Source organism: Rhamphochromis sp. 'chilingali', assembly GCF_963969265.1.
Source record: "Rhamphochromis sp. 'chilingali' genome assembly, chromosome: 2".
NCBI classification, from domain to species: domain Eukaryota; kingdom Metazoa; phylum Chordata; class Actinopteri; order Cichliformes; family Cichlidae; genus Rhamphochromis; species Rhamphochromis sp. 'chilingali'.
Window position 1 is genome coordinate 38444891 of NC_137930.1, and position 12714 is coordinate 38457604.

At 39.0% G+C, this 12714-nt stretch overlaps 1 protein-coding gene across 3 annotated transcripts in view; it reads right to left on the reverse strand.

Annotated features, from left to right (window-relative positions):
* Positions 1 to 12714, reverse strand: part of dcc (DCC netrin 1 receptor) — a 381171-nt gene that overhangs the window by 247042 nt on the left and 121415 nt on the right. For all 3 annotated transcript variants that reach the window (XM_080907576.1, XM_080907574.1, XM_080907575.1), the window contains exon 3: positions 4623 to 4910. In XM_080907576.1, the coding sequence (XP_080763702.1) occupies positions 4623 to 4910 (288 nt within the window). The remainder of the gene's footprint in view (positions 1 to 4622; positions 4911 to 12714) is intronic.

Here is a 12714-nt window from a genome sequence, read left to right on the forward strand (position 1 = left end):
CTCTTCCCTGCCCGTCGGGCTATTGTAGGAAGGAAAAATATATGTCAATGCTTTAGCATTCTTTCAGAAATGTAGCTGGGTAATTATGTCATTGGCATCGGTGAGCCACTGTCAATATGTGACATATTGAAGTCGCGTTTGAATTTGCGCTTGTTTTTTTGCTTTCACTTTGCAATCGTGCGAACTGTGTATAGAGAGCGACAGCACTGATCTGTGAGTGATGATAATTTCAAATTCAAATTCAAATTCAAATTTTATTTGTCACGTACACAGTCATACACAGTACGATATGTAGTGAAATGCTTGGACAACTGCTCGTGACCTAAAGAAAACAAAAAAGGAAAAGGCTATGAATAAGATAGGAAATAAATATGAAAAATTAAAAAGGGTAAATTTAACTAGGACCAATTCCTCTGACATCGTCTTATCAATCGTTAGCTTACTATGCAAACATGACAAGTGAAATCTCCCGCAGCAAGCTTAAACATGTGAGAGGTTGATCGCGCAGAGAATCGCTGAGCTTATGTGAGTACGTGTGTAAAAGCAGCAGGATTTATATTTGACTACGATGACCTGGATGACTGAGAACCTTCACAGACAGATATATATTTTAGTTATGCTGAGCCAAATAAGACAGGTCAGGGTGAAGAAGTGACAGCCAAAGAAAAGCTTACCACAAAACGGAGAAGTTATGACAAATCAGACTATAAGGCAAAAAGAAAGTGCAGCTTTATGGTTTCATGGACAAAATAATTTCTGTGGCTGCAATATGACGAGCTAAATAACCAGGGCTGCACATAAGTGGTCCGCAGGTGCGCATTCGCTGTCAAAATAAAAAACACGCACAAGGGTTAGGGTTAAATTTAAAAACTGTACTTTTGAGTTAAAATATATATTTATAATTTTAATAAATGACAAATTAAAAAGGCATGAACATTTTTTTTGTATGGAAAAAATATCGAACCGTGACACCAAAGTATCGAACCGAACCGAACCGTGAATTTTGTGTATCGTTGCACCCCTAGTAATTATGTGTAACTATTTAATCTTTCATAGCTTGCATTTGTTCCTCAGAAGTACAAAAGGCATATTTATGCTGTTTCTTATATCAGCGCAGAGCTGCAGAGAATAGTGCTTCCATGTCACAGATTTGGGATTTGAATCTTACTGGTTGGCTTTCTCCAGGTTCCTCCCATGTGGCACCTGTCATTTAGGTTAATTGATTAAATTACCTAAATGACAGGTTAAAAGATTTTAATTAGGTTAAAGATTCTAAATTGACTGTAGGTGGTCAGTGAGACTAGACAGAAAATGAAACTTTTAAGTGCTCTGTGCTGCGTTAAGGTGCAACATTGTAGCAAGGCTTTCAAAGCTGGTACACGGGCACAAATCCTTGCCATCAAGGATATGATCGCAGTATCTTAGAGGGTACCTCTCCAGCAGAAGGTGTTTTATTTTGAAAAATATATTTTCCTAAGAGTCTATTGTGGGCTTTGTCCACCTACTTTTATATTTACTGTTCATCAGTGGGGGATACCAAGATGACAGGTTGGCATGTTGTGTATAGTTTAAAGGTTAAAAACGTGCCAAAGGAAAGTGACCAACAAAATAAAACTGGAACTGACTACAAAATCAAACATATATCCATGTGTCTAGAGACAGAGGGCGCAAAACAGAAAGGAAAGGTAAAAATTAAAAATGTGTTCCAAAGAGATCACAACCTGTTTATGAGAGTTGTGACCTCTTCTCTTACCTTCTCAATTGATTTGGTTGATTTGGAGTGGTCATCCATGTTGATTCGATTTAGTTTAAAAAAAACATGTAAAAAGGCCAACGTGAATCTTACCAAGCTCTAAGCCAAAAGAGGTCCACTGACAACTTCAATCCATACCTTCTAACACACCATGTTTTTATGGGTGTTTGCAATGTAATTTGCCTCCATATTCCATGCAAACATACAGTAACATTTCTGAAATAAGTTACATTACTTTGATGAGGTAACCAAACCAGTTATATTACATCATTTTATCTTAACGCTCCATCCATACTTGTAGAGCTGAGCCCTGAGCAGAAATGCAGTGTAAGGCCACACACACAGCGAGGCATCATTCAGAGAAATCAGACGTGATAATCCCTGACCTTTCACGTCAGATTTTCTCTGATGGCTCCATTTGATAAAAACTTTACAAAGGCAAAGTTAATCAAATCTTCATGGATTAGAATGATTAAAGTTTAATCATGTGACCCATTAAAACGTCATATACATCAAAGAGAAAAGAGGATAAAAAAAACATGAAAGGATTAAAGGGAAAACCTTGTCAAAGCCAGTGGTTTTGCAACACAGTGGGGAAACACTGTATGTCACCCTTAACCAAAACTTTAATAGACTAAAACCAACAAACTTTATACATCAAAGGTAACAAGTCTAAATTTTTTCATTTTGTTTCTGTTGACACCAAAATCAGGTCGAGATTTTCGCTTCATAAAAGTACAAGTCTTATCAAATATTTCACAACATGTGGAAATGGAAGGAAAACTGCTTCACTAAAGGCTAAAAAAGCCAGATTTCGTTCAGCTTACATGTTGCAACAGTTTTCTGTTTTCTGCCCTTTCACCACTCAAACTGAATGTGTGAACCGACTGAGTGTCCATTTATCTGGCAACAGATTCGACTCAGGCAGCTGAGTCTGTGTCAAGTGTCTGTGAGAATCGCACATTACAGCCACATCTCTGCAGGATGCTGCAGAGCAGATACACAGCCTTCAAAAATAAAAATGCTCCGCCAGGCTTACAACAACAGTCGGTTAAATGCAATTAAATGCAATCGGGAAATATGTATGCCATACAAAACCTGCACTGATTTATATTTTGGAATTTTGCTATTATTATTGTTATTGTTGTTGTTGTTGGTATCGTTACTACTAGTAATAATAATAATGTTACAACATTTATTGTTGAAACTTGAACATTGTTTTCTTTTACTTAATCCAGATAAATGTATACTCATTCACCTTGGTAGTAAAAATTATTAAAAAATGTCAAATTAACGGTCATTTTTAGTTTTACTACCTGGTTAATAATTTTTTACAACATTATTTTGATGGTTGTATTAAGTTTTAAATGATTTTAATAGTGGGTTCAAAAGCTGTTTAAGAAAGTAGGCACCATGAGTGGCAACGTTTCCAGTTCTTGTTCAGTCACCAAAATTGAGTCCTTTTAAGGAAAGATTGTGCTTAAAATGCAAAATGCTACCCCAAGAGTATACCTGTGACACTGCATCTCTGAAGCTGTTTTTCCATTCTCTGCACATCTTTCAGTCAGATGCAGAGTATTTAGTCCGCATGGGGTCTTTTATTTTGAAATTTAAATAGCTGTTCTATGCCATTCTTGTATCTGACTTCATGGTTTCTTTATCTGCTCCATGCAGCTTGATGGGTTTGCATTAAGAGATGGATACAGCACTATCTGTGTTGCAAGGAACCACTTCTGGGACACTTCTTGCGGGATCCACATCTTGCGGGATCTCATGGATCAGAAAACATGATATTCCTAAAGCAAGAGCGGTGAAAATTCTCACTCCTGCTGTAACACATGTATCCTGGGATGATGATAAAGGACCTTGTGGAGCCAACTTCAGCAAAACACCAGCATTTGATGTCCTGGTAATGAGGATGGGCTCAGTTGATTGGTAATAAAATCTTCATTACAGACTACTATATAATTCGTAATCAAATGATCACATTTGGCATTTTTCCTTCTTTATAACTTCATTTCAGTTATATTTTATTTGTTTTGTACTTATAAGTTTTGTCTGTTCTGACAAAGCTATTGTAAGTTTTTATTCATATTTGTGTAATTCTTAAAAGTTGAGTTGTGAATGTGGCTTTCTGTGTCACTGTGTGCGTTTATGAAAGAGCAGTTTAGCTGAGAGTCAATACATGTACTTTGAAATGCAAAGTACATGTGATTATCCCTCTGAAGGTCGACGCTTCGGCTGCACGGAGCCCCCGCTGGGAACGAACGCGGGAACACTTCACCAGTTCGACTCAAAGTGGTGTTTAACCGCGGAGAGCATGAGCTAACACGAGCTGTAATCTGAGTGATGAAGTGGACGGCGTATGGACTCGTATAATTGGATGATGTGGAGTGTACGGACCATCAGCGGCTGACAGACTCCCTGCAGACCGCGGAGAAGCTGCTCCCTCTCAGCCCGGAGACGTGTTATTAAATTCACATATATTCATTACATCACATTTCATTTTAAAATGAGACATCCAGGACTGGGAGGAAATGAACAAGAATTACTACCTGACAGAGTGATGACTGTAGGAAAAGTATAACTCACCGCTAAGTAAAAACTGCTGGTGCAGCACCTAACCATAAAAGGACTGGAAATCTAAACCAGTCCACTTAACTGTGATAATACAAACATTTGAAATATGCATCATGTATTATACATGTTTACAATCAACACATTATGCCAAAATATTGCAACGCAACAAGATAAATGAAATCAACTTAGTCTCAAAAGTTCTTTAAGCCAATGAACAGTTATCAGTGAGCCAGTCGATCAATAGATCTAAAATCATGTGTTTGGAGGGCATCATTGTTCCATCAGTTACCTGGGAGCACACGGAGCTCTGCGTCCGTCCCCGTCCTGGTGCTGCTGGGGTTATCAGCCAGACAGCGGTATGTAGCCGAGTCCGGGGGCTGGACTCGGCTGACCTGCAGCGAACCTGATGGCAGCACAGCGAGACGGGAGTCAGGTTCAAAGGTCAGTGGCAAGTCCTCTCGGTTCTTCTGCCAGCGGATGACAGGTGTTGGGTCACCTGAAACCTCGCAGCGGAGCAGGGCAGTATCGCCGAGGTACGATGAGACGGACTCAGTGGGGACGACCACTTTGAGTGGACCTGTTGGGAAATGAGTTTTGTGAGTAAGAAAAGTATTGACAACAAGTCATTTAGTGTAAATATATACACACAATGGGTTTTGTTGAAAACTGTGTGTGAGAGTATTCAGTTTTCTCTGCATGGAATTATCTCTTAGGCTCACCCAGAAGAAAACAAAAGATAGAGAAAATAATCAGCAGCTTCAGGTTTTGTACACTTCAAATCAGAACTGTGTAAGCAGATACTACAAGGGGAAAAGCTCCCCTGAACTGTGTACACTGCAATAAATCACTTTGTTCTTTCGTATAATGTATCTAACTTCCATCATCTTGGATTTTAGTTTTTGCTGCTTCAGTGACCTTGGACTACTGACGATGAACCAGTACTCTGGTTAGAGTGCCTACCCAACTCCTAGCAGCTCTCCAGATCAGTAGAAGAACTACTCCACCAGCTGCAATCAAACATGGTGGTCTTCAGACATTCAACTGCTGGACCGGAGAGGATCTCCACAGAAATAACTAACAAGCAAGCCAGAAAGCACAAGACACAAAGCACCACTAACTGGCTAGAATACAGAGACCACAAATAAATCGATGAGGATGTCATAGTCACACAGGAAAAAAATATATAAATGCTTAAATGAGTTATTAAATATGCCTAAAAACTATCATTTGCAAACAGTGCAGTCCAATACTTTTAATGCTGTCTTTGTGGGAGAGAATATAAATAGCAAGCCGCTCTAGGTCATTTGGCACCGAGTCAGCATAAAGAAATTAAAAAGCAGTTGCAGCAACCCAGGTCACCTTTATGGATTATGCTGCAGTGCAAAGTTTCATCCTATGGTACATGCTTAAGTTCAGATAATCTAGAAGTATAGGGATGGCCACTTCTATTATGTTGCATTTGTACTTTGATTATTAAGAATGTGCAGTGTGGTTTCAAGACTATGATTGGAAACAGTGTAAAGATAGCAAAGAACCACTGTGGCTGGAAGTAGAGATTAAGTAGTTAACTTCCAATGAGTGACTGTCGCTCCAGCACCACCACTGCATGTCATTAACGTCGTTCTTCCTGTTCAACAGGAGTTCGTCCTTCCCACTATTGCCTGTGTCTCTCTCTCTAGTATTGTACTTTGCTTTCAATATAAAGCATCCTGAGCTCCTGGTTGTCGTTAATTAGTGTTCTATAAAGTTCAATCAAACTGAATCAAGCAGGTCTTGTTTGGTCAGTTTGTGGTTTTTAATCACCTACATTGTCAAAGTAACCAGATGAAAAGCCTGTGTAGTCTAAATGCGACATGAAAACATTACCGTTAATACCCACAGCCTCTGCGTGAGAAACAAAAGACACAAGCAGCAGAGGTGAAGAAGAAGGGAGCTGACAGCAAAGGTTTCTCAGGTCAACAGGGAGAAAATAATAAAGACAAAGATGGAGCAGAAGAAGCAGCGAAACTCAGCGGGTGAAAATGTGAAAAACTCCAGAGAGAGTTAGACTGGGACCAGCGGGAGGACAGATGAAAGTCAGACAAGAGACAGAGAGACAGGGACAGCGCGGCCAACCAACGTAGGGCCTGCTGTGTTCAGGACCCACACAGTTTCCCGTCTGATCAGATTCCCTTCAACAACAAACAGCCTGTAGCAACAGAAACACAGGAATGTTCTGACTGCCGGCCTCGCTCGGCTCTTGCAGGGCATTTTATTATCTGAAGCTCTAGTGCAGTTGTGTTTTAATTTCAACATGGCTGCAGGGAGCTCTGAGTAGATTAAGAAGAAGGTGCAGGAATGTCAGGAATTCAATGAAGAGCAGTGTTGTTTTCCTCTCTATTCTCTCTGAGAATGTAAAGCAGATTAATTGATTAAATGAGAATCTGAGCTTTTTGACATACAGTTCATTCAGGTCTTCGCGTGGGCTCGTTTTTTTCTCCTCTTCAAAGACACAGCTGTGAATATTGTATTCCTGACATATTCCACTTTATTCATCCACTTTAGTACTTGTGTGCAACATCTCTGCTGGTTCCATGTCAACAAGTCTCCAAGGGAAGTCAGTATTCGAGGCAAAAGGTAGGAAATATTGTGATTATGATAAGATTAGACACCTACATAAATCTCAGAGGGGAAGAGGTTTGGTCATCCATGCACTGTGACAAAATAAACAAGCAAGGCAGGTCTCAACAACCACATGCTGCCTGAGCAGAGGTGTACATCCACCTGGATTTATAGTGTCTTTATGATGTAAACTCTGATATATTTAAGCTATATTTACACCACAAAGCCGTTTACAAAACCCTCACTAAGAGCGGACTAATATCCAGCATTCAAATTAGCTCTTTTTTTCTGTTTCATAAATTAAGTAGGAAAATTTGTCTTTATTTATCCCGTCGATGTTGGGGCCAGTGGAGCAGCTGTGCTTGGTTACCAGTACAGGTGTGAGCTAGTACACTGGTCAAGGGTGACATGAATTTTAAGCTAACATTGGTGCAGGAAGTAAACCATGCAAGAACGGGAAGAATATACAAGCAGAAGGATGATCAGCGTTTGAACTCTTTAGAAAATCGCTTCAATTGGTAACACAGTACAAACAGAAAACGGCTGTTGCATCATGATAGAGTCCGTTTTCCACGTGTGTGCACACATGTGTACACCTGTAATACGTGCAGGTTTTGGTTAGAGAGACAATCAAGGTTATCAGAGGATAAAAAGAACTACCAACACAAGCTGCAGTCCAAAATGGTAGAGCTGGAATACCTCTGAGGAAACCCACGGAGATGCAGCTGAATAGCAAGCACCATGACAATAGGGACACAGCAGGTGAGCTAGCTTGTAGGGGAAGAGAAGAAAGGAAGTGCCTGGGCTTGTTATTAGCAGCAACTGAAATGTCAAAATAAGAGCAAGTGGACTGCTGAGTAATAAATTAGTGGCTCAGGATGTCATTCTCTCAGATGGGTATTATCTGCATCCAAATATATCTGGGCCTGTCTGAGTAAATTCACTACTGATATTTAGATTTGTATATGTTGTTTTTGTTATTTCCTCTTAATAATAAAACTAATGAAATTAGCATAGCAGTGTCTCTAAAATCAGTTTTAAATGTATCGTTTGATGGCTAACAAGGCCTAGTTCAGGGCCTAGTTTTTTAAGTCAGTTTTCTGGCATCCAAACTGCTGAGCTTCCAACATACATATATACATTCAACCATTTACTGTCCTTAATTTCTCAAAATGTGATGTCTTGTAGGTGCATTTTAACAAGTTTAAAATAACATTTTGGAGAAAGATCACCTGCTTCATGTAGAAAAAGTTTGATAGACAAGCAATGTTTATTTTCTTGAGTTTTAAGCAAGTTTCGAAAATCCCAGGAGTCCTACATTTCTGTCAGCATACAAATACTCTGAAATATTTTCATCTGGAAAAGAGAGAAAACGCAGTTTGGGGTCTGATTTTCTTGCGGTTTGTGTTTTTGTTTCATGCTGGTTTGAATCGGTTTATGCTTCCTCCATTTTACCTCGACACACAAACAGCTGGGAAACCTGAACTCGGAAACAAACGTCAGCTTTCTTCTCTTTCTGTTCTGAGACATTAAAGAAGCTCCAGTTTGACTCTCGCATCGTCAGACGAGCCGCCGCTGGATACAGGGTTTCACAGCGGCGGGGACTTGAGCGGCTGTGACATCACGCATATCGGAGACGACGGTAACACTGATGTGAATTTGGAGTGTGCATCTTACATAAGTTCTGCTGCTGTCTTCTCCTGTATGGATCACTATGCTGCCTGCAGCTGGAAGAAATGGCACACACACACAGATTTTTGTTTTTGTTACTTGCTAGGACTCATTCCTGGAGGCCTAACCAACCCTGCTACCTGTCTAACCCAAACATTAAAGCAACATATAAGATGGAAAACAATATTTTCTATTGCACTGTTTGGTCAAAGGTTAATGCTGAGCATTAAAAAAACCTGAGCCCTCATCAGGTGACTTTTGCATTTTTATTCATTTTGCTTATTTAGCCACAACTACAATAGAATAATGTACAAGTAGGACTCGTGGGAACAGTATGAAGATTTAAGCTGACAAGCAAGCCTTTGGCTTTTTTCATTGCCAGGACATATGAATATAATTTCACAAAATAAATACTGCTGTCAATCTAATTCTAGACGTAAAACACAATGATGCTGTGCACATAAAGCACAATAAAAATGAGATTCAAGGATTCATTTACAGGGTAAAATTCAGCCTACTCCACAGCCTGTGTGGACATCTGGACTGATTAGAATAGGAGTGTTTTCTCTTCCACCAGACACTCATGAGACGACCGTGGCTGAAAAGATGTCTGTCCAGACAGAGCTTCATATTTAATCAGCTGTTGTGCCGGCTGACTGCAGTTTACGCTGGCTGGAGAATCAGTCATCCATTTTAAACCTAATAGGCAAAATTATGATTTGGGACATGTTTTGCTGCATAGCTGTTATATTCATGAACAAGGCCAACAAGTGGAGGTTTCTAAGATGCAGCTGTGTAAACTTTAAGGTCTGTTATGCGTGAGGCATTTAACTCCACTCATTAAATATGTGGCCCAGGGGGACAAAACTGGCCTGTCAGATCAGCATGACTGGATGGGTTTGAAAGGACTGAAAATGGAAGAGAAGTTAACACTAACTCCAAATTTACCAATAAGATTTTCTCCTACCTTGTAACTGACTGATGCAAATGACCTCTTCTGTTCAAATAAAGATGTGTGAATTGATTTGTCATGTATAATCATGGTTAATTAGCCGACAAATATAAATTTAATCAACTGAAATTTACAGGATGATGAGTACACTGAACGTATTTTTTGCTTTAGAAGTTTACTATTACAAATCTATGAGTAAGTCTCCATGCTTAATTGTTAATACTTGATTTCTCTAATTCAATGGAAAAGTGCAAAAACTTAAAGGATCATTAAAGTTCAGGTCATGTCACTCGTCCTCCTTCAGTACTTTGCACTCTAAAAAAATATTAGATTAACGTGCTCTTCTTAAGTTCACATTAATAAATGTTCTTAAGGCAGCTGTTTTAAATTTTATATTGTTCAACCCTTTTCTTGGCATTTTCTAGAAACTGAAATCCGATGAGCAGATTTTTTTGGTATTCCATGAGACACTGTGTCTGTTTTCATTGGATGGGATCTGAGAACATCCTGTTTGAATTTAATAAAACTGAGCCTCATTTATCAAAAGTGAGGAGCATCAAAGGAGATCTTCAGTCAGAGATGAAATTCTGATCACAAAGAATGAAACAACAAAAGAAAATGAAGGAAAGCAGCAGGACGGAAATTCTGAGAGGACGAGAAATAGATCAGTCCGTCGAGACTGAGGAATGATGGGGAGGACAGAACATGGAGGAGAACAGAAACACTTAAAAGAAAAGAATAAACTTTGACCCTGAACTCAGCATTAAAGTACTTAAACTTCCTGTCTTTGGAAATAAACCACTGACATACACAAACACACAGTGTTAAATAAACATTTTAAAATATATATATGTACTAACAAATACATTTTTATGGTGGTGGCTGCTGTCTCCTGCTGTTTTCATCCTCATTACACAAATAGATCAAAATGACTCAGACTAATAATAACATGCAAATCACAGCAAACAGGCGAGGGCAGCGGAGGGATTTTGCGGGACGTTCCTGCTTCAAGTCTTTGCCTTGGGAACGATTATTATTTGCTTCTGTGGGTTGAACCTCGCTCCTCCTCACCAGCATTAATTGGGACTTGGCACAAATCCTCTAAGAGTTGATGGCTAATTGGGAATGGGCATGCTGGAGGCGGTTTCATCTTTACACCTCCACCACTGTGTGGTCTGAGAAATCATTTTAAACCTATAATCACCATTGCCCCTGCCACCAGACTGAAGAAAAAAAACCAAATATATCACTCCTATTTTAGGTTCTCTTCCCTGGTTGCCCTTTAATTTTACAGTGTATTTTAAACAGCGCTTTTTATTGATTCTCAACATCTGCTAAGATGATTAAGTTAGGGCAACTTATTTATTTTGAGTATACTCAGAGTAAAATGACAAAGAATAAAGTGAGCAGTTGCCATTAGTAAGTGCATATACTTACAAGATGACCTTTTCAACCTCAAGTATACACTAAGTCAGTGGTTCCCAAACTTTTTTTGCTGGGCCCCCCTTTGTTTTACAAGAAAAAAATATGCCCCCCCACCCCACCCCACGCACGCACGCACACAAACACATCCTCCAACCACACACCCATATTTTGCTCATTTAGTAAACAGTTAAGCAAATACAAGTAATCTGCAATAAATTACAGGTAGTAATGAAATAAACTCTTTTACGTTACGTCCGCACCTACACGGGTAATTTTGAAAACGCAGCTGTTTCGTCCACACGTAAACGCCGTTTCGAATCACCGAAAACTGAGATTTTTAAAACTCCTTTTTTGGGTTTATGTGTGGACGAGGAATACAGAGTTCGTCACGCAACATTAAAGGTGTGCCTTTTTTCACGTCACACTGTGCGCCATGTTATTGTTTACATGAGATGAATTAGAGAGTATATAGATAGAGACAAAATACTGTTAATCTGACTATCTGCAGGTTTTACACGCTTACATACACACGGAGTTAATGTCCCTCCATTTACAAAGGCAGAGGCGTCACGGTGTAATTATTTTACGTGTAGTTGTTTTTTTTCCTGTTTAATAATATTCAACATTGCTATCAATAAATTTTTCAAAAAATGCCTCTCTGTGCAAAATAGGTTTAAAAACATAAACAGCTGTTGGATACTGTTTGTCTGGGATTTGAACCGGGGAACAAATCGTGGCAGGATCAGCCTGATATTATTTGTATCTCACTGTAACTTTACTGTATAAAGAGCTAACATCTCCAAAATGTCAGGAGTAGTTAGTCATTACAACAAGTGTTTGTGAACTAAAAATCAAGAATGTGGGATACTGTTTGTCCGTGATTTGGAGAGCCCAGTGGTGCTCCCGACGAAGGGAAAACCAATTCTGCAGAGGAGACCAAAGGAAAGATCTGCTTCACCATATTTTCTAGTCTTTGGCTTGGAATGAAGGTGGTTTGGAAACATATTCAGCGATGCTTCATCTCCTGCTTTGCATTTATGTAGGACCCCCGTGCCAGCAGTGTCCAAGCATTATTTTGTTCTTTTCCCTTTTCATGCCACCCCCCCACACGCACTAAGTAGTATACTCTAAGCACAATCTGTGTACAGGTTTAAGTTATTCAGAAATAAGGTAAATAATGCATTTTGTCTGTTTAGGTTTTGACTTTAAATTCTTGTGGAAGCAATAAACAACTGATTCATGAGGGTTTATGAGCTCCATGAAAGCAGATTTGAAAGGGCTTATGGTGCAGTCACAATAAGTATTAACTATTCTCCTTTAATGTCACTAATACCTGAATTATTAAACAAACAGCAGTAGGTTAGCTAATTGAAAAGTGAAAGCCAAAAGTAAGAAATACATTACACCATGCTCTATAACAATATGACGGGCTTGACTGGTTTCGAAATCAAATAAATTACATTATCATTCTTTTCTTTAAACACTATTAAACGACACTTCAAATGTTTGTTTAGGGTCTTATAGACCCTGAATGCAACAGATACCTCAATGGTAAAATGTGCCTTTTCTGTAGATAAATGAAGTCTAAATTTAAACTCTCTCATAAACGGGTACTCCTCATTATGATCTGATCTCTCTCTTTCCCAGTGTTTCCACTTCATTTTCCTTGGTATTCACTTTGTGTAGGATGTCTCTTTTTTTCTTTTTTTCTTTCTTTTCTCTATTCTACCAC